The 27,685-nt window shown below is 30.7% G+C and overlaps 1 protein-coding gene across 3 annotated transcripts in view; it reads left to right on the top strand.

Moving 5' to 3' along the window:
• Positions 1-12,052: 12,052 nt before the first annotated feature.
• The window catches only part of LOC111030799 (LIM/homeobox protein Awh), a 62,364-nt gene continuing 46,731 nt past the window's right edge, over positions 12,053-27,685 (top strand). For 2 of the 3 annotated variants that reach the window (XM_022310486.1, XM_022310484.1), the window contains exon 1: positions 12,053-12,657. In XM_022310486.1, the coding sequence (XP_022166178.1) occupies positions 12,595-12,657 (63 nt within the window). In that variant the 5' untranslated portion in view covers positions 12,053-12,594. Of the gene's footprint in view, positions 12,658-17,429; positions 17,563-27,685 lie in introns of those variants that run through there. The other variant, XM_022310485.1, reaches the window with a different exon arrangement.

The following is a 27,685-nucleotide window of genomic DNA, read 5'->3' as shown; positions in this document are numbered from 1 at the left end:
TCGTTTTTGCGAGCGTGACGCATTGCAATGCGCGTGGGAACTTATTTTTCGACGATTGCATAATATTATTATATTATATTATATTATATTATAGACTCCGCGGGCGATCTCTCGATGTGCCCCGAGGAGTCGCGTGCGACTCCGCAGTCGGAGGCCAGCGCACGTCGTACACGGTTGGCAGTAGTCGTCGGCTATTCCTGCGTATCCTTTTTGCGCATAACGCGATCATTCCAGTCCGCCGACCGTTTCCCAGTGCGGTGACATCGCACTCGATACACATAATGTCACGTTACATGGATATGTGTGTGTGTGTGTGTGTATGTGTGTGTATAATATTCGGGGGACAGTGCAGGGGGAGAGGGTGGAGGAAAAAAAGAGACTTTTTCCACCTGACCTGAGTCTTTCGACGCGCGATTTCCGGCACGCACAGACACGTGCGCCACGCAACCGCCGCCGTATATTCATAATAATAATAATATAACAGGAGCTGCAGGAGTTACAATAATAATATGACGATAAATAATAATAATACGAGCGTGGTTTTTTACTCTCTTCAAAAGACACGTCACAATAATGCCGTAAATACTGCAATGTATATAATACGAGTATAATGCAATATAATTTAGTCTGCTAATCTTCTATGTACGCCATCCCGTCCTCCCCAATCCGTACATAGATGCCTACGTATATTGACAACCTCGTATATAACCACTCTTCGTCGTTCTGCGGGCTGTCTACGCATATTATAATCATAATATTAGTACCCTTTATACAGAGTGATTTTTTAAACATGACCATCCTATTTTTATGCTTAAATGAGGCATATATTTAAATTCAGAATTTCGGAATTTTTAAGTAGGTACACTTGAAGACCATTTTTTTGAATCATTCAAATGTTTTGTACCACTCAAAGATGATCCTGTGATAATACAAACTTCATTTGTCCAAATAAGAACCTCTCTATCTCATTTTTAATTATTAAGCAGATATTTTTTTGAGAGTTTTGATGTATTTAAATCAAAATCTAGCTGTAAGTAATTTTTGAGTTATGTAACCTTGTGTTATAAGGACTTAGGAAAATATGTCTAATGTCTATGGTAATGTATAAATGGATAGGACGCTTAGATAATTTGAAAAAGTTAGCAATTATTATTGATTTATCAATATGAGTAATTAATAATTTGTAAAAATGATCCAAGTATAATAAATATTGAATACTTCATCTAATACTGCATATAGTTTTTATTTTTATAAAATAATTTTTAAGGTTTATACTTATCTTCAGAATAAACATTATAATAACTCAGAAACTACTCATTAGAATTTTGATTTAGATACATTAACATTTTCAAAAAATAATTTTTAGTCAAAAGGGCAGGGAAATTTATATCCCCACTGGATACTCAAAAATATCAGAAATTTGAAACTATGATGTTTAGGTCTACCTAAAAATTGTAAATATCAGAATTTGATTAAATGTACTATTAAAGAGAAAAATTGGTGTTACTATGCTTAAGACATCACCTGTTTATAGCAGTCTATAACGCACAGCGTCGAGTCCTGCTCCTGCAATAACACTGCAGCAGTATATACTGGTGATACTGCGATAGGTATACGATTTAATACAATCATTAATCATTTAACAAAATCACGTAGAGATTTTTAATAAGAGATAGATAACTGGCCGTGAAAGATGACATTTTTTTAAATATAAATTCTAAAAAAATAAAAATGAAGGCTTATTGTTAGGTATAGCATTCATATTTGAAATATTTATTTGTATTTTTTTAATAATTTATGGTGTGGAACTAAGTAGAACAACGTAAACAACATTATTTTATTGATAAAAACTGTTAGGTTAATAGGTAGTTAATATTAGGTATACAAGGGTACAACACATTATCATAGTTAAACCACGTATAAGTGTATGGTTGCGGTATTTCGTTAAATTTTAAATTTTCTAGTCACGTTGCACTATTGCGCGAACGAGGTCTTGGATGTACAATTCACCGAAAGCGAATTTAAAGTTGTCCTGTAGACTCTCCAATTTTAAACTCAGTTATTTAGGATGGATGTTTGTTATTCAGTTTTGTTGCCAGAACAAACGTGTTCATCATAGGAAATACATTTGGTCTATTTAGAGGCTGGCAAATAAAATATATTTTGGGTGTTATGTATGCACTTGAGCTCCAACAGTCTTAAGTCTATGTACCTTGCTATTGTTTGTGTGAAGATTATATAATATAAAACTTTATACTCATGATTGGATAGAAGTACAGTTTTGAATAACACTTAAACGAAATATTTAAACACATTAATATAATATTGAGTAAAAACTAATAAACTGATAGCTTTAGTATGTAGGTAACCTAACCACATATACAATACGTAATTTATTCTAAAAAAGACTTAAGATTTTTTTATTTGACTATTTATTCATCTACACCTCTAAACGCTAATTTTAAAAGTTGACTAACATTTCGTTTGATTGATGAAATAGGTAGGTATATTAAGACTGACTTATTTATAAATATAAATTTAACATATTTCACTTTTACTAGAACGGCCTCTTAGTATTATGTACAATTTAATATATAAATTTACCATGGTCAGGTATAGGTGTAAATAATAAAATAGTATGACAATAATTTTAGCTCCAAGTTATGCTGTGCCAGATTTCGTGCAATCCAAGCATTGTGCTTTGTGGATTATACTTAATAATAAAATCCACTTTGAGAAAATAATCGGCAATTTACAAACGTTAACGATTTATTGATTAATGTGTATCCCTATTACAATATGTGGGTGAAATAATTAATAAAATAAATATGTATTACGAAATATTTAAGTGCATTCGACGTGGTGTACGTGTGATATTTTATAAATTATAAATTTATAGACGCATGCCACTTGACACTTATTGATTTCGGTTTTTGACGAGTATAAGAATAAAATAAAACATTTTTATATAAAATTAATATAATTACTATAATGCATCATTTTTAGTTTTTTTTAGTAGTAAATCATTGAAATATCGTTGTGCTAATTTTGAAAAACATACTGATTTATGTCTGCACTCCCGCTGGGTTTCCATTAATGTCTTTGTTTATATACATTCCGAGATAAAAACGATCGTCTCGTACTAGCACACATGTACATGTATAATATAATGTATCCTTTGTTCGTCTCGGGGGTTGTTTAAGTCGCCATTTTTCCCCTCTATCGGATTCTTTTTTTTTCTCGTTGTTTTCTTCGGTGTGCGTGTACACTGCATGTATACATGTATATAGTACCTACATAAGTATATACACAACGCGCGCGCGCACACACACACACACACACACACACACACACACACACACACACACACACTGGCGCGCACGTAAAGTTTTGTGCCCCGTTTGAAAACCCCGCGAAAAGGGACGAGAAAGAGAACAACCCCAGAGTTTGTGTGCCGGCAATCCCGTATTCCGAGCAAATCGCACGGCAAATTGAATCAACCAGCTCTGGGAAATCCGTCGAGCTGTTCGGTCGACTGGAAAAGGCGTGAACTAAATGCTGACGAAGGCTTCTGATACAATACGCACCGCGTGCTCTCTCTGCCGGGACATCCCGGCCCCGTATTTCCAAAACTCCTCAAAAACAAAATCATAATGTCGTTACCGTTGTACACGTGCCGGCGTAATGCGTGCGTAAGGGTCGAGGTATATGGACGTACGCGTAATAATTGTACTGCAAAATACGCTCGTCCGCATTATCTGAAAGAACGTAGGTATTATAATAAAATATGGTTGAGGCAATCGTTTCGCGAACAATCGCGTCAAGTACATTATAATTCGTATTGATCGGTCACTATCTGCAGTAACTATACCTCTATATAGAAAAACAAATACGAAATATAATATATATTTTTTTTTTTTGGATTAAGGCTTCGACTACTAAAGGTCATTAGCCTAATTATTGTATATAAATATTATATGTATACCTATAGCAGATGCGAATTCAAACTTTTTCATCTCGCCTCCACTACGGCTTCTTTGTGTGTTCTCAATATTTCGACGGCTCAAAAATTGCTTAGGGAAATTTAAAACAATATACTCGTACGTAGCTTGTACGGGTGATAATAACAATAGTTAGCAATAATTTTATTAGTATTAGATAAATAAAATTAATTCAAAGGGGATCCTGTGTTTCGTTATCGTTCCTTAATCGTTCTAATGATTAATATAATACTTACATTAATAATTTTAGTTTCCGGTTATTTGCCAACCCTCACGACGCCCCACGGTTTCGATACCTCGGCTGTTGTATAGAAACGGTTTAAAAATATTTTGAGTTTTGACGGTGAGTTATGATTTAAATATTTTATATAGTTTTTGCAAATATAGCAAAACAATGTTGTGCCTGAAGCAGTATTCTTAAACTTATACATACTTCAGGTTAATTATAAGGTATAATATTCCTTTTAGGAAAACATTAATATAGGTAAGGCAATTGCGTAAAGGAGTGAATAATAGACCGCTGTAGACGTACATTTACATTCCTACATTATTTAATTTCTTATTTCATATTTTATATTAATTCAATACATTAAATACTAATATATACTATAAAGTAGATATCCAATTAAAAACTCAAGAAATTCAAACTCAAACATTATTGTAATGGTTAAGAGATTTTTTTCAATTTTGTTGATAACATTTAACCGAAAATAGAGAAATTGCTTTGTTAAACTCATATAGTCATATATAATAACACATTTTATTTTAGTATTTTACTAATCGATTTAATTTTATATGGTTTAACAATTCAAACCAACTACAGGATTATTGAAGCATCTAAATAAACGTTCAAAATTCACACGGAGTGGCAGACTAAATTTTTTCATACGTTTTTTAAAATGTATAGATCGCAACGTTTGATTACTGTATTTATATGTGTCGAATTTCACGAGTAGTACTAAACCTGAGACGCAAATCGTAATCTTTTGGATCATTTCACGTTTTTTCAAGAATATAGTGCATACCAAAAATACCTAACACATATATTCAGGGATTGATAAAAAAGAATGTTTACGTTTTTTAAACTAAATTAATTGTAAATAATTTTTAAAATTCGTAATAACCCGTAATATTGACCATAATATTATGTAGTATCTATACTTGAATCTTCGTTTTATGTTGTGTACCAATATTGTGTAGTCTGGATTAATATATAACTAAACACCCAAAATATAATATTGGTATGCGAAAATGATAATGGCGAAAATCTAATTTAAAAAATATTTAAATAAATAAATAAAATAAAATCTATAAATAAATGATAATTTAAATATTGTTTATATTGAAATTGTTTCCAGTACGAATGTGAGAAATCCAAAAACTCTCTTTGGAGATATCCACGTAGTAACATTGCAACTTGTTTTTCGTTTTATATTTTAATACCTACCCATATGAGTTCTGTAGAGGTACAAAATATGTTGTTATACCTATAGGTACCTAAATATTTTAAAAGATGGTTTTAATCTTTGCATAATTTAAAATGGACCCTAAATTCTTTGCCATGTCTTTTAAACAAGTAAATAATAAACACAACATTCACCGTGGTCCGTGAGTTATACAATATTATACAATGTTATATCCTGTTATGGTACAATTAAATCTATTATCCATAAAAATGAATCAATATTAGCTACCAATAGTAAATACTCTGCCGAAGAACATATTTTAATACTTTTCAAAACCAATGTACCGTATATCCGTAAAATGTAACATATTATAATGTAACATATGTCGTGGGGAACCTTTATGCATATATTATATTAATGCGTTTAGTATATATATACCCATATTTACCGTATGGTACAATGCGGAATGAATAAACTATAAAGTAGATATATAAACAAATACACAACGTATAATATTATAATACAGCGCTTATAGAAACTCCCTTCAAGTTTCATATTATGATATGATTATTTATAAATATATCTAAAATACCTATATATTTACCATATTATAATATATTTTCTTAAAATCTGTCATCTCGAAGGGTTTTATACATTGATATCGTTGGTGACGAAGTGGGTGTTATATACTTATATTGAGTTATATGGGTATAGGTACCTCACAAAATTGTCATATACTCGCCATACTTAAGTGCTATAATAGTTACCATACCTATACTGCAAAGACCAAAACAAATTTAGAGATTTGTTCGCAGGTTATGTATAAACTACAAAATGGATACCTTATACTATACGCTTTATTAGTTTTATAATTTTATGGGTTACACTGCAAGTTTTAATATTTTAGGATTGTTTAGTTGATGAGTTGAGCGTGATTTTATTGATCGCAATGAAAAACATGGTATTTTCATAAGTACAATATAGGGCCCTGGCTAGCTAAGACATAGTATAAGAGTGCGATATATTTAGTATACTATAAAGAGTACGTGTAATGATGGGGGATCGATATTACTAGTTCCCCTTCCAAATTGTGGTCGACGACAAACGACAACAAAAGCTTATATGAACTACTATTGTCACCGCTTAACAATCGTGATCGTATAGCATATTTTAACTACGAACAATATCATTTATTAATTTGGTAAACATTTTAATATTTAAATAGGTACATGTTAAATATTTTATACTTACATCTTTTGATTATACAATGCCGGGGTAAATAAATTTGATTTTATTGGAATATATTTTCTAATTTTTATAAGTACTTATCTAGCGAACAGTTATTTGATATTCTCCTTCCCCCACACCATTGTAATGATAACAGAAAGTTAATATATAACAATTACCTACCTATACAATTGTATGACTGTTATTAAAGACATTTTCAAGAACATTGGAATCTAAAGAAATAAATAATAACAACTTATTTTATAAAAACTAATAAGTCAATATAAAGGTTTTTTAAAACTATTATTTTCATCAATCAACTAAAAAATAACCAGGCCTACATTCCAGTGTCAATATTAACATTTCACAAGTTGTGAAATTTTTGGAAAACACTGGTATAACACTGACCTCCCTGTATTATTATTTTAAAGTATTTGGTATATAAGGTATATATAAGTGGCCGCCAGGAATTTATTTTATGTTTACATATTAATTTTCTCATTTTGTGTAAGAATAGTTGACCCCTAGATCCCTCAAATAAAAACCAATCAAATCGAGCTCAAGGGTAAAATATATTGTTATTGATTACAAGGTTTGGCATGACATTGTATGTTGTAATTAATGTTAAATCAAAAATGTATTGACCTTGCGTGCACCTACACAAAACTACACTTGTACCATTGTATACTTCGCAGAATACTATAGGTTCTTCGTTTGAAGTTCAATATTAATTATTATATTATACTCCAATATGATGCATCTATGTCTTAATATATACAATATATGTAATATGTATAGTACAAATTAACTTTGTGTGAGACAAATGACAATGTGCAGATTAGAAGCTATACTGTAATTATATGTACTGCACGCAGTTCTATTACCATTATTAGTCAGGTACCTACCATTACAATTTGAGCTTAACTGCATAATACTATATATATGAATATTACTCATATGAGTATAATACTATAATGTGACGTTTCAAATGCAATACTGCTAAATAAATATTTTAATAGTCCGATCAGACTTCCGGATCATATTATTTATTGGCACTCCATTGGCCATCATATGGGTTAGCAGATAAAAAGCGTAACACATAAATTATTGCATTACTCATACCTTATGAGTTATAACTGTTTACTTTGGACGTGCGCGTTATAAATGCGTTATTAATAAGCCGATGTATAATATTATATTGTTATTCATTATGGTCGTCCGAACGTCCGAAACGCGACAAATCGTCACAATAAATTTATAAAAGCATATGCGACTGTAAACAAACGCTATGTTTTTATAAATGACAGCGAGATTCGTATGTCATACGTGTAAGAGACGATCACGCGGTCTCCCCCGAGGCTCAGTCGACCCATTTAACGGCTATTCACCGTTCAATAACACGTCGAGAGAGCACCACAAACTACACTGCTGCAGCTTCTCGGGGACCAAACGATGTATAGGGGACATTATATTCCGTATATACGTTTATGCATGTGTCGATGCACATTTACTGCACTGTGCAATTTGTGTTTAACCACCGCGAGCATGTGCGTTTAACGCGTCAAAAATATAATAATAACAACATATGATTTAATTTCACGCCAAATAATCGGGTACTATATGCATACATAGCATGGATATTTTAGATTATATTTTATGGGTATTGATGTAAGACACTCGTGTACTGTAGGCTTGCACAATGGTATGGTAATAAAGGTATATTATAGGTACCTATGTAGGACCTATATATAGTCAAATAATAGATGTATACAATTATGTAGAGCCCATACACATTGCGTATTACAATGTAATCATAATAATATATTAAACGTATAAAACAATGTAACATATTATATAGGTAGGTATATAATTAAGTATATAATATATTATTGCATGTAGCACCTATCATATCAATTCGTTGTTATATGGTCAAATAATATGCATAAATGCCTGATTTAAAGATTTTGGAAGAGCTGTGCACTTCTGTATAAATAGAATACTGTAGCTGTAGTTTTTTATTCCTTCAATTGAATTTTAATAGGTAGGTATACTTTATTTATATACATTACTGCGTGAACCATATAAAATATTATGTAGGAATCAGGAATGTATTTTTAAAAACTTATTTGTTAGGACTCATAAATTCATAATAATTAATTATATCGTTATGGTTCTTATTCAATCTGTTCAGTATAATTCAATTAATTTTAGTAATATTCGTTGATATATTCATCAGGTATAATATTGAATAATATTATATATGTATATATAGTGTATACATTCATATATATATACTTTTCTGTCAGTAGATTATTGCAATGAAATGATGCGATGTTAATATATAATATGTATAGGTACATGTATAAATAATAATAATAAATAATAAATAATAATATAATATAATATAGGTGGTTAATTAAATAATATATGTACCTATAATATGTACGCTTTTTTCGTTGTCCTCTTGTAAATTTGAATACTGATAGATTATTTATTGTTTATAATGTATTATAGGTACTTGGTATAAAGGGTGTGCCGTGCTGTATTTCAATTTATTTATTCGTGTCAAAACGACACACAAATCAACAATCGGATCGTCAAAATGTTAAAAAAGCGATTCGTGTAACTGTTTTATATTGTTCAGTTATCACGACGTATATACCTATATAATATTATTTTTTACGATTGAAATACTAAAAATATACATTTGAATAACAAATATTCGTTTCGCGTTTTTACTATTTACACTATAGGGGAATGTATTATCAAATATTGTGTGTATACACATATAGTTGATGTAGGTAGAGGTCCCTGTGTATACACAGCAAATATAGGTATATATATATTATAAGAATAGCTAAACGATGTGCCGATGTGAAATTATATACATATATATGGTTGCGGGGAGTGTTGCGGAAGCTGTGCAGTGCGGTGCTTTATTATAATCGAAAACAGAGTTTTACATATTATTATAATATTAATACGAATATACGATATTATAATATAATATTGTACTTGGTAAATCGCGATGTCCTTGTGCCGTTGCTACTGTAGTTGTTGTTATTCCACTGTGGCGAGTTTACTCGAAACAGTCTGACGTTTTGAAAACCGAACTCGCGAATCCTTCTCATCTCGTCCTGCATAGGTAAGTGTAATAAATATCAATATTTTATAGGTATTTGAATTCCTATACAGCCATATATATATAGTTAGTAGGTACTAATCTGGTAGTATACATATGGTGGTGTATATAGTAAGGACGAGGGTCTCCAGTAGTTACGTCCAAGTTAGTATGGGCACAGATGTGAATCATTACGAATCAAACGAAGGCTACAGAACTGACCGATGACGATTGATCAACGTATAGACCTAAAACCGCATGATAGCTAGAGACTTGAAATTTTAATGGTATACTGTATAGATACCCCCGGTACCATTGTAGAGATAAAGTATACTGAGAAAAGATTTCCCAAAATGCACATTAAAAAAAAGTGATCACACAACGATTTTGAGATTCACAATGAAAATCGAACATTATTTGTTTTGTTTGTAAATGGTTGCCAATGGTGGTTGAGACTTGGGCAGATTAGGTAAAATCGTGCATAAAATCGTCAAGTTTATGGCCTCGAATAAGGAAATTATATCTTAAAACAAATATGAAAGTTGAATCTAGGTATATACCTATGTCTGCCGCTTATACCTATACTAAAAACGGCTAGAATTTATGAAAATTTCAAACTGTTCTTAAATATATCAGGAAAGTTTATGGCGTAGTTCGAACCACGTTCGAAAATATACCGAGTGCTATAATATATGCAATCTGTCCCTGAGAAATTGTTCATCAAAATTTGTTCACAAAGCGATTGGTAGGTACACCGACGACGACGGTGACGTCGCGCCAATTTGTCCTTAATCTGATGTACGAGGAGTACACCAAAATCAAGCGATACACTTTGTATTTTATATTTATTAATCTTTCAAGGGCGAAGTCTGGTTATATACAGATAGTATATATTATACATGTGCCGTATTTTGTAGTAACCCACCCAACCCAGCTCAATCGAACATGTCTGTAGACGCCGTCGGAGGCGTTCATGAAATAATCGTGCCGATATACTAGCTTTACCTATATAATATTATATAGTTTATAATATTTCCCATTTTATGATGTACATACGCGTGCACACTTCTGTATAATATTATTTTATGTAATCCAATAAACTCGAAAACCGTAACGGCCGTAATATAATACGCTCTTCTTCATACATACGATGACACTGCTGTTACTTATATATTTATATATACTTTATTCTACATGTATTTGTTTGTTCTCTGACTTCGTAAAACACACATGGGCACGTAATACAATAATATTATTACTATTATTATTATTTATATAGGCGTGACGAGGGGCGAGGGAGGTGCGTGTGTACAAAATACATTACACGTCATCTTGTCTCGCGTAAACACTGCAGCTTATGTGTTGTATACTTATATATATATATTATATATATATATATTATATATATATTATATACATAATAAACGATCGTCCCTGCTGCATATGCTCGATGGGGCTTTTATATTTTTTGTTGTCGTTTTGTTTTTTATTCCCCCCCTCAGATCAGGTCCAAGAAAATACAATACGTAAGACACACAATACGCAGGTATGTGTATATATATAATATATTATATATATGTAGTGTACAATAATATATATATATACATACCCTATACCACCTAATATCCATATGTTTATAATGTGACGACTGACGTAGGTACCCATACATACCAGCACCTACTATAAGTCCTTACCGCAGTTACTTGCAGCTTCATGTCGTACAACATACGTACCTATATGTGCGACTATTACGGTCGGATGTGCAGGAGACACAGAGAAAACGGCAAAAAAATAAATAAAATAAAGGCGGTTGTTGGCCCAGTCGTTAAAATAGTACATATACCAATATACATATATATATATATATATATATATATATGTACATAGGTATTATATAATAAAAGCAATGATAATAATAATAATAATAATAATAATAATAATATTTTCGTCTGCGTCCGGTCGGAAGAATGTACGAGGAAACGAAAAAGAAAAAAATTCGTACGGTACCTACCTACCTCATCTATATACAATAATAGTAATAATAGTTGCTATATATATACCTTATAATACCTGTATATACCTATGTACATATATATATATCGGTTCCGGATCCTTTGCCGGCTCGCGGGGCGTGGTAGACGGAGCGGACCGAGACCACTCCCCTCCGACCAATCGGCGGCGATCCCCGTCCGCTAACGCCCGCCCACCGAACGGAACGCGCGCAGAATCCATGGCCCGCGTCCGCTACGCGGGCGCCGTGGTCATCTCTGCCGCCCGTCAGTTTGGATCGCTCCGCGGCGAACGGCCCACACACACATCGGTGGCGGCAGTGCGCGCTCCTTCGTGTACATTTAAAAGCGTATAATATTATTAATATTCTGTGCGAAAATTTGTAATATTGTATCATATTTATTGTTATACGATCAACCAAGTTTTTATTATAATACTGTAAACAATTGTAACAGCGTGTTCGCCGTACCGGCGTAGTGCAGTGGCGACGGCGGCGGCGGCGGGACCATCATCGTAGGCATATGATACAGACGAAGGCGTAATTTTTTTCACGCAAATAATTTTATTATACGGCATAGACGCGTGCGGGTTTTTTCCGTTTTTTTGCACCCAAAATCTTATTTCCCGTCGTGATTTTACGGAAATGTTTCGAAAACTCTTTTGAAAGCGAGGTCGGAGAGACGCGGTGCACTCTCAGCTGCAGTGGTCATCTGACGGTGCGGATTTTCTTCGGATTTATCTTAACGTCTTATAATATAATATAGAGTACTATCTATATTATATATATACTGTCCACTGGTTCGAATACACGTACAGCCCGACTGCAGATATGATCCAAGAAAACCGTTTCGAGTTGTGCGGTTTTCCGACTACGTACATCAAGAACATTAAGGTAAATTGTTTTGAACTTTTTTCACTCATTCACATGCGTTATTTGCTCTCTGCGAGTGAGTACATCTAGGCTAATCGCGCTATTAAATAATTAGTAGAAAATTACTGTAATATCGTCTACATATAGCTACAATATCTACATATATGTATATATACTGTAAACATATATATTTATACTATTATACGTTATTCACATTAATATAATGTAGGTATAGTGTTGTGTATATAGTGTATATACAATTTTTAACTAAATAGAGCTTAGATATACGTATTTTAAGTTAAATTTAAACATATTGAAACGAATGTTTATTAAAATTTATTATAACATCCAAATAGAAATTTTAACGAGTAGTTTCTGAGTTATTACGCTTAATGTAGATACTATTATAGGATAATAATATTATATTCCTGCTAAAAGCTATATAGTCTTAAATAAAATAGGCTGTTTAAAATCACGGAGGTCATGGGATATGTGATCATATATGACCATGTTTTTAATTCTTATACTCAAAGCTGTAATGATCGGTTTCCTCTGCAATAATGTAAGAGTAATGGATAATGATGTAACTCAAAGTGTCACGAGGGAAAATAATAATCAATGTTCCAGTAAATAAATAAAAGTATTAACTATTAGTTCATTATATTTGATAGTTAAATGTATTTTTTTTCATAATTTTTCAATGTGCTTATATAATATACCTGTGATCTTCACATTGCTCAAAACCACTTGAACATTGTACAAAATGACCTGGCTCTTTGAGAAAATAAAGACATTTTCTTACTTAGCATAGAGGTATACGTCAGTTTAAATCTAGGGCATTGTGCACATTACCCGGGCACTTCTCACAAAGACCAATGATAGTGACTTTATATACTTATGAGTTGTGGCACGTAACATATAGGTATGTATATAATACATAATATATAAGTATGTCTTATTATTTGTTTACTCTAAAATGATTTAATAGTGCATTTTTCACAACTTTTCCACTACGCATATATTGAAAGAATTATATTAATCGACTACAACTCAGTAACTGTAATTATAGAACTTAATATTTAATTGAGATCTTGGATTGATACCGCACGAGCTAAAGTTTGAGAGAACATTCGGGGAATCTATAATTATACTGTATATTAGAAATTAGTAATTAAATTTCGGAAATATAATATGAATAAAAAATATAATACAATGTTAGCAGGTGTCTTTGTTAATTTACTTATTATAGTAAGGATGATATAGTTTTAGAAAGTATTTTGACGAGGGTTGCCACAGTTGCCAAAGGGGAAAGTATATTAATATCTTTACTAATCTTCAGTATTTAAAATATTGAAACGGAAAATACAAAATAAATATTTCAAACGAGTAGACCAGTTGCAAAAGGTAATCTGATTTTGTCAACAAAAAAAAAAACATGGTCGATTACAGGTCTTGAGATTTGTTCAGTAGTAAAGACGACAGTAGAACTACCAATGTCAAAATACCCATTATAGATTTTGTGATAACGAACATACCTTTTGCATTGCCTGGTTGGCTCATGTACAAATAAAGATAAAACTTAAATGAAAAATTATAAGGGTAATTATAGTAATTACATAATAATTTAAATTAAAACTACATTTTTCATAATGCGGGTTCATAAGATGCCTTATTTACATATTATGTGAAAAGTTGCCCTCTGGCCACTAGTACTTTTTAGTTTTAAGTACATAGATTATACCTCCATTCTTGCTGATCTACTATTTAAATAGAAATTTACTATAGTACTATAGATAATGTTTTCTTATTGAACATATTATTGTGTGTGTGTACAGTAGGTAGGTATAGTGACTTAGATATAAATTATACTTTTAGTTTCTTCGAATATCTATCACAAATAAATGTTTATTCATTAATAATTTGCAAAAAAATATTTGATTGTCAGTAAGACGATAGACGCCTTAATTACTGTATTTTAATCTAAAAATGATTCTGGCTAAAATCAAGATATGATAATGTTAAGAATTGACATTTCAGTTGAACATTGGTTTGAGAGTAGGACAATTAATTAATCTTATGACCTTAAAATATCCTAAAAATTTGATTCGCACGTTTGCAAATTGCCAATTATGATTTATGAACCTATATATTACATTTGATTTGGTTTGAGTTCATTATTTGTGCTTTCGAATTTTGATCACTTTTAAATTTCAAAAAATAAAGTATACTGTATACTAATCTAGATTCATAAATATCTTAAATCAACGTACAAGTATAAAATATTCAACATACTTATTATCAATACAAATATTTAATTATAAGTAATATTTTAAATTTACAATTATACTTAAAAAAATAATTTTATTTTTTCATATAATCAATTATTTTTAGATTTTTTTACCTTACAAAATTGTGTCCATTGAGAAAGGTAGAAAAAGTCGTCTTTAGCTCATAATTTTAATTAGGAACCTGCTGATGGTTTTTTCTTAAATGTAACTCCACTATATAGACACTAGGTAGTAGGTATAAACATACAATAATATTATATAAGTTATAACTTATAGGTTTAAAATGTATATCTATTAATTACGAAAGTTAAATTCAAATATTATACCAAAATATACCAACACAGGCACACATTTATATATATATATATATATATATATATGGGTAGTTAACCTATTGGCTAGTTGTATACTTGTATGAATAAATTATATTGACATATTGTGATCTATTACCAACTAAAAAAAAATTGTGTTATTATATTATTTTCACAGACACTCACATTAAAAAAATAATACCATACATATTTTGCATTAGGCCGTATACTAATAGTATAATATATAATGTTCCTATCGGGTGGGCTATTCAAATATATAATACTAAAGAAACATGTCAGTTTGACATTTTTATTCTTAAATATTTAAATTGAACAAACCAAAGCCAATGTTTGTATTATTATTACTGAACACATAATGTACATAATATATCTATATATAAATGTATATATTAGATTTATTTACCTGCTGAACGTGTTAAATATATTTCTATTCGATCAATAGTATAATAGTAAAAACTCAGAATTTGAGTCTTGAACTGTTAGCATTTTAAGGAATGTAGTTTTGTATCAAAAGAAAAATACGTGTTATGTATGCGTTGTATTTGAATATCGATTTGTCAAACAAAACCTTCAGTTTTTTTGTTAAAAAAATAAGTATAACAATGTACAAAAGACAATAGCAAAGACAGAATTTACGACTACGCCTTGAAACTTATTATTTAAAATGTAAACCTCTTTGTTTTAAAGAAATATTTAAATTAATTCTAAATAACAACTTTTTTTCAACACCATGAAAACAAAAAGCTTTTGAATATTATTTCAATTTTCAATTATCATTAACATACAATCTAAAATATGTATTAATAAAAATGTATGTTGAACAATATAAAAATATTTTGAACTATAGTTTACATTTTAAAAAAAAATCCTTAATATTAGTCAATAATAATGATAATATAAGATTGATTGTATATTATAGAACTTTTCATGTTCAAACTCACGAAATATTGATAACAGTTCACAGTTGGATAATATTGTATTGAGCCAAGAAATACTTTTAATAATTATAAAAAATAATTCTAAAAATGCAAAATAGATTAAAAATGTATAAAAATAGTATATATTGATGAGCATTTTTTTCTCAAACAAATTTATAATACAATGGTTCGCAAAAAATAATTCATAATTAATGGGTGAAATGCGATTGAGGATGCTTTACCTTTTTTGCGATCCGATTGAGGATGATCACTGTAACGCAAAAGGTATTATTTTCAATTTTGTACTCAAAAAATTATACGATTCCGGTCAAAATTTGGTGAAACATTGCCAAGTTGTGCGTCGTAGTCCACCTACAACCATCATTAATTTTATACTAATTTTTCTCTTTAATGAGAACAAATTGTTTTTAAATACTTAAATACGTTTTGGTGATTTTTATAATCTTTATAGCTCTGAATAGTTAATTTAATTCTATCTTAATCTTTTTTTTCCACCGATTTTTCTCGAACTTTGATTATTGATGAAATTATTGTCAGAAATATAACAGAAATTACTTTAACATACTTCAATTAATACATTCAGAATTCCCAAATTCCCAGATCATCGAAGCATTATATATACATTTGGCAAAATGTGCCACAATTGTGTCATTTTCGGGGGTCCACTGTTGAATTTTAAACGTTCGTAATCATGTTATTAAAAAGGTCGCCCTGATAGATACCGTCCGCAATCGTGCATCACCGAAATGGTTCTCAAGTCCAATAAGATTAAGACGTGTAAGACCTGTGTTCTTAGTAATAATGTATAGGTATATAGGTAATAGGTATATATGTATATAGGTATATAGGTATATAGGTATATAGGTATATAGGTATATAGGTATACAGGTATATAGGTATATAGGTATGGGTTATACTGGTTATAGGTACAATAGGTACAGGTATATTACATATTAGTACATATAGTACATATTATGTAACAACATTTATCTTATGATTAAACAATGAAGTGACCCCCATATTTATCATACATTTGTGTAAATATTTTTTTAGTTATTGTTCATTTTTTTTTTTTTTTGTGACATTGTTTATTCTACTTTTTATTTCCGTTTTTTACTTAAATGAATTTTCCTGGTAGTTAAATACAAATTAATTTATGAATGGTGATTTAATTGAGCAATAATGCATTGTTTTTGTTGCAGTATAGCCAGCACAACCAGTTATAAAATATATATTATAATTTATAATATATTATCTTATGAAAGTAGTTATTAGTATCAGAATATTGTATATTACGATTTTTGACATCACACAATGCAAGTGAAGATGTGTAAAATTCAATGTGAGGAAACTACCTATAATGTTAACGTGAGTCTTTTATAAATTACTGTATATTGTATAATATCATAGTAAAACCACTAAAATCTAATTTTTTTTTAGCTTAGCAGACTATTAAAAACAAATTAACTCATTTATTTTAATTTATATTTAACATTATGACTAGAGCTTAAACAATTTGTTTACATTAAAATTGAGTTTCTACAAGGTTTTCATCAAAATTATTATTTTTACTATTAATTTTTTTTTATATACTTCAAAATCATAAAAATGTTCTATATTATAACGATATAGGAATATATTAAAAGCATTTAAAATACATAGTAGATATATAAACGTATATGATCATTTTAATAGTATATGGTTAGTATGCATTGTTTTACAGCAATCATTATTTATTATTAAATAATGATGAATAAAAAAATAAAACCATATAGTATTTATATATTTAAAGTCTAAAAAACAATCACATTATAATATTGTATATGTCCCACCAGTATGAAATAACTAACTATTTTAATTTTAAGTCAAATTAAGGTTCATATTGTAAAATATATATTGGTGCCATCATAAAAGAAATAGCTTTGGAAAACTGAAATGTAAAATATCAATATGTTTTCGTCAAGTTTATATTTGAATAGTATTCGAATGTAAACGCATTATTTTGATGTTGTGTATAATATATAAGTAACTCATATCAATATACCGACCTATAAGTACCTATGTAAAATAATAAACATGCCTATCTAATACTGCAGTTTCACATTGGCGAAACCACATCGGTTACGAATATAATATAATGTACATACATTATGCCTACTATCTAATTCCAATACTTATATGTATTAGACGCAAGTCTTCGTGAAAGTCTAAAACACACTATAATGACCGTGTATGCTCTCAGCGTATAGTATATTTTGAAAATCTAATATATTACAACAACACGACACGCGCCATTACGTCTGTGCGGAGGTCTATATATTATATGCTGTTAATACACGAGCTCGGTTTACTGGCTACTACTACCTAGGTTATAAAATGTATACCATGTACTATAATATATATATAGTATATACATAACCTATAAATATATATACTCGAAGGCGCCTTGGAATTATATACATGTACTATGTAACTATATAAGTGTGGATACGTGTTTTATTTTTTATTATAGTACCTAGTTGTATACTTATATATATGTGTATATATATATAGCCATATAGGTAATGTTACCGACGAAACGCGTATATACTATTTTATATTTTATCATTATTATTATTCGGATTTTCATACTTCACCGGACATCGTCGTTTTGTTACACTCGTCCGTACGACTACAATATATATATTCTTATGTGTATAAGTTTAAGCTGCAACAGTTATAGGTATATATATAATATTATATACTATGTACGTTATAACGTACACGCATAGCGTATACATACGCCAGTGTATGTATATACAATTGGGTATTGTACAGGACGCGCGCACTTGTTTGGGCGTGTGTGGTCGGCGTCTGTCCTTTTGTCCCGTACTATATTATTTATATTATATATGTATATACCTATATAGTCCTCCAGCACAATCGGAAAAAAAAGAAATTTCCTGCTTATAAAATATATTATTTAGTTCGGGTTATCATACATGTAGACATGTAGTGTTCATTAATTTTCCATTTGCGGCATCGCCGTCTTTGGGGCGACGCCGATAAAAAAAAATATTCTTTAGATTTATATATACTATAAACATATTACTATATTACTATCACTACTAATATATTACCATTACTATAAGTACTACTATTACTACAAAACTATCATAGCTACTACTACTACTACTACTACTACTATATATTACTATTACTATATCACCTACTACTATTACTGCTATGGTCTATATAATACTGTTAGTACTACTATAATATACTTATGCGGGCTTTATATAATATTATGTCGTGTCATATTTTGTGCTGCACAGATGGATATAAAATATGTATAATATATACCTATACAGTGGTTGTTTAACGATAAACGGACATAATATAATAATGTTTTCAAAAGTATTGAGTATTGTCAATCATTTTCAGTTTTCTTTTCGGAAAATCAAAAATTCAATAGCATCCGCTTATCTTCGAGGTATCTAAGAAAATCCGGTCGTTATATTCGGATGACAAAAACATATTGCACTTGAGATATAAAACCGACCAAGTACATATTTGGGAATCGTTTTATCTGGAATATCGTTGTTCATAAGCCAACATAATAGGCGGAATGTACTAAGTACAGTAGACGCTATTTAAATGACTTTAAATTTTTAAATAACAAATTCTAATAATTTCATAATCTGAAATATTAAATACAAATAATAGTAATATTAAACGAATATTTTTTTTGTTTTATCAGTAAAATAATAGCTATCGGAAGTTTGAACGAGTCGAGTAAAATTATAAGTGCACCACAATAAGTTTACGGGGTTCCAAAATACCTAATATACTTACCCCTCATTGCATTATCACATATTTCCATATTACCTTATTCAAACTTTAAGCAATACATGCACTCGATATTTATATACCCTATATCATAGTTTACGTATATGAATAAAGTATTATCCTTAAATATATAAAAGAACAGGCCTTTTTTATGTACCAATTTTGTGACGACGCTATTTAACTTTTTTCCAATTTTTTTTTCACAAAGTTGTTCCAAATACCTTCGTGAGTGTCACCACGTCTCCCGATTTTTAAAATTTTGATTTTAAAGGGTTAAAATCGGTCAAAATAAATTGTTTACGTGCAAATTGCATATCTATATATATATTTTACAGTTTGGCGACCTGTGGGTTTCATAACGACATGCAACCATAACTTTTTGTTCATCTAACTTTGTGTTTGATCGGCATGTAAATATAAATTGTTCAGAGAAGTAAAATTCTACAATCTACCTATTATATAGCCCGATTTTAAAGGGTTGAGTTTGGCATAAATAATAATAAATAATAATAAATAATAATAAATAACAATAATAATAAAAATAATAATAATATTAATAAAAAATAATAAAATCATCTACGATATGGTTGAAAGTAAAAAAATTGTCTCTTACTGTAAATATGCGAACCAAATTATCAGGAGATATACACGCAGGAGAATTTTCTATATTACTCTTAAATATTGGTAGTGGAACTGTAAATGATAAGGATGGGTACATAACAATTGTAAAAAAACTAGCAGTATCGACAAATTCATTGGAACAACTGATACAAAGTGTGTACCAAGGTATTGGGAATTTGAAAAATATGAATAGTGAATGGTTATGCGAACGCGTTAGTTTAACAACTACAAATAACCGAGCTGACACAATAAACTCACTAATAGTTAGTACTTAGTGGATTTCAAGCACTAGAAATGGATTACTTTTCTATCGATACGGTTATTGATAGTGAAGAATCGGTACATTTTCCTACAGAGTTCTTAAATTCACAAACACCATCTGGTATGCCTCCTCATAAAATATCACTGAAGGTGGGGGTTCCAATCATATTATTGAGAAGTTTGAATTTTCCTAGATTAACGGTAACGGGACTAGGCTTCGTGTCACTTCTCTTACAAAAAATGTAATCGAAGCTGAAATTTTGACCGGATGTGCTAAGGGAGAAAAAATATTTTTACCGAAAATATCATTATACCCCAACGATTTTCCAGTTAAGTTTAGAAGAGTTCAGTTTCCAATAAAAGTCTGTTTTGCAATGACAATAAACAAAGCTCAAGGTCAGACTTTAACTTATTGAGGTATAGATTTAGAAAATAACTGTTTCTCACACGGACAATTGTATGTGGAATTTTCTAGAGTTGGAAGACCTGACCATTTGTACGTTTATGCACCACAAAATAAAACTCTAAATGTGGTATACCAAGAGTTTTAGACTTTAGCCATATTAAAATTAAGCAACTACGTATCATGTGTAAATATTCATAAAAAATGTTATGTATAATTATAGAAACATTTTTTAATAAAAATACGTGTATAAAATCATTAGAATCATTAGTATCATTTGTAACTACTACTATTATTATTTTTGTTGTATTTATAATTCTTTAAAACACAACAATTTGTGTTGATTTAAGAATTTAATCTTGATAAAACAAAAACTACACACGGGCGAAGCCGGGTAATTCAGCTAGTACAATATATATTTCTGTCTCAATTTTTTCTTCTTTGCGTGTTTCAATCTTTCACTGGTATTTCCCTCCTATCACTCTTTTTCGTCTACAATATATTTTATTTCCCTTTAATATCTTCGTATTTTAGGACCAGTTCTTTACAGATTTATGATAAAAAGTTTCTTGCACCTTCTTTAGTATGATTTCGGTAACTGCTATCCATAAAAGCAAATATTATACCTACGTTTTCAGAGTATGGCCTTACCATTTCAAATTTCAAATTTCTTGTTTTATAGTAATATACTAATATGTATTATTGACCTTATTTTCTAATTTACTCGTTGCAATATACTTATTCGTTTCTTACTTTATCAATCTATCATATCTTTTGCATATTTTACCACACTGTAGCACATAATACCTCAAACGCTATTATTAATAAATTCTTCTTCGTATACTCTTAGTACGGCCATTACTCCACTAAATATATAATGCTGTCGTTAGGTTTCAGTTTATGCAATTAAAACATAACCAAGATTGTCATTCGACGGTAATAAGATTCGATAGTGCAGGTCTCAAAGTGGACAAATAGGGTTTATACTTAATATTAATATATATTATGTGTTGTGTCCTAGATTTGTATACTTATAGATTAAATTATATATTGGATTGACGTTTTATCCATCGACAAAAATTTGTCAAAGAAAATAACATTTTTCAAAACAACGAAGGGTATTGTTAAAAAAATTATCCTTTACCCACAAATTCGTTTCGAAACCATACGGTAGGTACCTAGGTATTGTAAAAATATATACATGATTTTGTAATACAAAAGTTTATTTTAGTGCTTAGTGCATTTGGTTAGATTAGGTTAGGTATAGTATGTGTGTGGTTTGATATAAATTATTAATTTATTATTGATTTTGTATCGAAAGAAACGTTATAATCGATGACCGTGGAAAATTCCGATCTATATTTGCGTAATAGAATATTAATATAGATGAACTACGCGTTTACCGTTTTGCCGTGGCTATATAATATATATATATATATATCATATATGAATGTATATATACCTACGCTGCAACGAAGGGCAGTCACATTGGTGTCGACCCTGGGGGGAAGAAATTATGTTTAGTTTCACAGGGGGAGATTTTGTGGGGCGTTTTTCGATTCCTCCCATTTTTGTAACCGGTCGTGTCTGTTTCATAAGTTCCTAAATGTACATATAAGTAGATACTTGGGGAAAAATACGTGCACGGCGAAAACATCGTAACGTCATTGCGTAAATATATTGTAATATAAATAATGTTACTCGTCCATTCTACATATTTTTTATTGCGAATATATGGTCCAAAAACTGAATGAGTGCATGACTATATATTTGTATGGTCTTTAAATCCAAACAATACAAATCGGTCTTTAAACAAGTCGTTTTCGTAACATCTGAACATAATATACAATATACGAGTATAGATACTTATAATAGCACCTAAACGGTAATTCAAAAATAATATTTAAATTACATTTTCATATTTTTGCAAAGAATTTAAACTTTATATCATCCCAAAAACTGTGTTTCAAGTTACGACTGCTCACGAGTTCTGGTGCAGATGGTGCGCTTTGACTGCAATGATTTATTATTGACTTAATGTATTATTCAACGGTAAACCATATAATATATAATAATATACACTGCAGGTACACTGCAGCAGGCTTATATTCCCTAAATAAAATATGTCATATGTACAAACTGGTGTTCACCTATATCAATATTTTTTAAATTTTTTTCTCCATATCACACCCATTTGATAAGCGCTTATAAACCAGTGGTGTCTAACGAATGCAAATCACGACTATAATAATATAATATGCTACATATAGCTGGTAGTTTGGATATAAAATACGTTGCAATGTTTGGTGTTGTAATTCATTTTCTAAATTTTATTATTTTGCTATGTTAAGATTCTTATACCCTGCGCGGCGACACAGTTGTGATTTAAACCGTCAAAAACGTTACGCTTATTGGTATATTGTAATATTATAATTTATAATATGCTATAAACATACACTCGTGTAGTTTTAACTTATATATATATATATATATATATATAGTATGTATATATTATATAGATAGGTAGGTTTTTTTATTTTTTTTTATCTCATATATATATTTCATGGTAATAACACATAGAATATATTTTAGTATTTTATTCCACGCGTTATACGTTTCAATTAAATCTTACCTTGGTGGCTTGAAGATTTGATAATGGACATGCGATTGTATGGTGTTTAATGTTCTTTCCTGGTTTCGTTTTGAGTAGATTAAGATCCAAGACCTATAGAATATAGATGAACAATCCTGAACTTGCTTAGACTATATAATAATATAGTAAGCATTTACTTATATCAATTAAAAAATAAATCATCACGTCTAAAAAGCAAACTATGTAGTTTAGTTAATTATTCTTACTTAAAAAATGTATTCGATACAATATTACGATGCTATGTGATAAATATTAGCAAATTTAATAGTTGGAAAATTTTTACATATTTGTGAAATATTATAATTTCTATTTTATCCCTATAAATCCCAATAAAATAATACTAGTAAGATATAAGTATTTTTAGATTACATTTTTGTAATTTTTTTACACAATAAGACACTACACTTAAAATCAAGATAATGTGTAAATATGCTCTACAGATCCTCAAAATCTTAAAATATTCAAAATACAATTTTGGCTTTATATTTCATACGTATCAAACGATATTTGTATTTTATACCATGGTATTTATTTAAATATCCAAAATAACCATGCTAATACTAGATTTTCTCAAGTCTACAGAAAAGTATCTATATAGATACACGGTCTATATGTTTGATTCCTACAAAAATAATTTAATTTAGTTAATAATATGTGATTTTTCAAATGCACAAGTATTTTAGCTGGTCGTTAAACGACAAACAATCGATCTACACGAAAATAATAATAGTTTTGCCAAACGATGAATTCTTTTCGAGGTTGTAGGTGATGATATTATATCGCCTAATAACCAACCTTAGATACCGACTTAATCAATATTATAGCAGACGCACGTGACGTTATATTTTAACTGCAGTAAACTTGAGCGTATAACAGTATCTATAATGTACACAAAATGCGAATGATTAACGAAATACAGACTAACCGTTTGGGAAAACCCAGAAGGGTAGTTTTTGGAGTTTTTATTATAATGTATTACCAATAGACCAATAGAAGTAGTTAGTAATTACTAATAGACTGTTAAGAGAAATTATATTATAGTCTCTGCTCGGGTGCGTGTCATGACGTACGGATTTGTCATCCATCCTCCCCGCGAAACCAAAGTGTCCGTCTCGTTGACTCCGTTTTACAAGCTGCAGTATATAGGTATTATTAGAGATATTATAATATATTTTATTATTGCAAGCACTCCGTGAGCGCATCATTATTATTCCGGTTGATAAGCCCCGGGATGCGTGTACAATAAAACACACACACACACACACACACACACACACACACACTCACACACACACACTCACACCTAACCCATGTATGTGTGTTTACAGGGTGACACGGTTGTTCAGCGGACCGTGGAGTGTGTGCAATATAGTCGTGTGTGTGTGTCGAAGGGCAGATGTTTAATCCTCTCGCGCTGTCGGCGGTTGTTATAATATCACGTGTGCCATCGGCGGTGGTGTCGTGAATTCAGTATACACATAATAATAATAATAATAATATGTATAATGTGTAATATGTATGTGTGTACAATAATGAATGGACCCCGCGATCCACGACGGCATCAGCAACAGCAGCAGCAGAAGCAGCGATACTTTGCGGCTGCTGCGAACGCCGCCGTCACATCTATACATATACACGTATGTGCATATACGAACAGAGCAAAGCGGAGGACAAAAAAAACGAAAACTTGAAAAAAATTATTATTATTATTATTATTATTATTACCGTGTTTTACAGACGGCTCGACAACGCTCGTATTATTGTACATAATAATAATAATATGTATAAACGTACAAAATGTTTAAATGTATATTATATTATGCGAGCGAGACAGTGTGTGTGTGTGTGTGTGTGTGTGTCGGTTACTCGGGTAGGCGTTATAGCTCTGAGATGTGCGTACACGCGGTACCTACACGTATATAATAGTGTGTGTTTGTGTGACACTGCGCTTGATGTGTGTGCGTGTATGATATATATGCATACTTATTACACTTACATACTTATAAATACCTGTGGCCGGTGCGCGCATATTATTATATACATTATAACCGCGTGACTCCTGTTCTACACGTCTTTAATGTGTTTGTAAGTGTGTGCGTGTGTGTGTGTGTGTGTGTGTGTGTGTGTGTGTGTGTGTGTGTGTGTGTTTGTGTATACGCCGCTATACACGCCTGCTGCACCGAAACGTGTGCTCTTGTGTGTATATACAGGATGTTCGCGCGTCGTCTTCCCGATTTTAAATCTTTAAGACGAAACCATACGAAACGTGCCACCGCCGTTCTTCGTGATCTCTAGGAACGTTGGTTGTCATAATATGCGTAATAGGTTGTCAATGCATTTTCGGTCATTTACCCATATACCTACACCCAACATTCGTACACCAAGGTATATTCTGCAATATCGCATTGTTTTTAGCATATTATGGCCATCCTAAGGCAATTTTAACAGTTTTCCAAGTCACGACTATATCGGTCTATATAAAGGAGTACCTATATGATATAATATGGTCTGTATATTGTGTAAAAAAACAGACGACGGCTACGACGACTCTTAGCTATATTATATGTACCTATGTTATTTTGTGAACGAAATAATATGATAACTTTCTATACTAACCAATGCTAATTCTATACCGTAGAAACGGTTCACTAGTACAATTTTATTTCACTTGTACGTTTTCCTAGAATTTTTGGAAACGTATCAAAGGTCAAATGAATGTCAAACATGGTATATACTTCACAATCCAGTCTACACATTATACGCGTATACTGTACGAAAATTATTGACCCATTGTTATTGCCTTTACAGCAACATCAAATGAGTGCCTACAATTATAAAAGTACAAAATGTCCTTAAAAAGTTACAGCATTGTTTTTCTTATTATTGACTTCGTGCAGTGTAATTATTGGTTGCAAGTCGATTCCGTTCGTATGAGCAGTGGATATCTAGTTTTTGTGGCTTGAGTGTTCTTGTATTTTTTCCCTTTTTTTTTTGTAATTTTCTTTTATTGTTCTAGAGCATTTGTGTTGCTTAGGTAAGAACATTTTTAACGTCATTAGGTAATGCATTTTATGTAGAGCGGCAGTTATGTAGTTGCATAGGGATCAGTTCCCTGTATAATTATATTAAATATTTATATATTATCCAACTATCTCATCTGAAATTGAAAATGTATTTTTAATATTTTATATAAGTCTTACCCATTATATGTGTTTAAATTATGTTGCAAGACTGCCAAAGTAACTAATACAAAATGTGTTTTTCAAACATATTTTTGGATATTTTCATGGGTTAGAGTGATCGCAGGAGTGCGGTATTTTTTTTTTTTTAATATTCCATTTTGGTGTGGACGGTGTGCGAACTAATCTCGTTTGAACACCCTGTATATACTTATAATATGTATAATGTGGCCGGTCCAATTCACCCGGGCGTCCGCGACGTTATTAATATTATTTACTGGGCGAACCGGTGTAGATTTTATTTATCGATGTCACCTTCTAGCCCGCGGCCGCCGTTTCTTTGCGGCTTTTAAACTGCGTCTGTAACGCGCCCGGCCCGGTGTGTTCGGAAGGAGGGAAAAAATAAGTGTAATAAAAATTGTATATTTAAAAATATTCAAAGTATACGCTAATAAGTCATGCTGCGTTCGGAATATATGGTACCGGTTGTCCACTGCAAGTCCCCGACGAAATATTGCCCACATCCTCTGCTTTTGTGCTATCACA

This window comes from Myzus persicae, unplaced genomic scaffold (genome assembly GCF_001856785.1).
Source record: "Myzus persicae strain clone G006 unplaced genomic scaffold, MPER_G0061.0, whole genome shotgun sequence".
Taxonomy (NCBI): domain Eukaryota; kingdom Metazoa; phylum Arthropoda; class Insecta; order Hemiptera; family Aphididae; genus Myzus; species Myzus persicae.
Note: the sequence above shows the minus strand (reverse complement) of the source record. Positions and strands in the feature narration are given on the sequence as shown.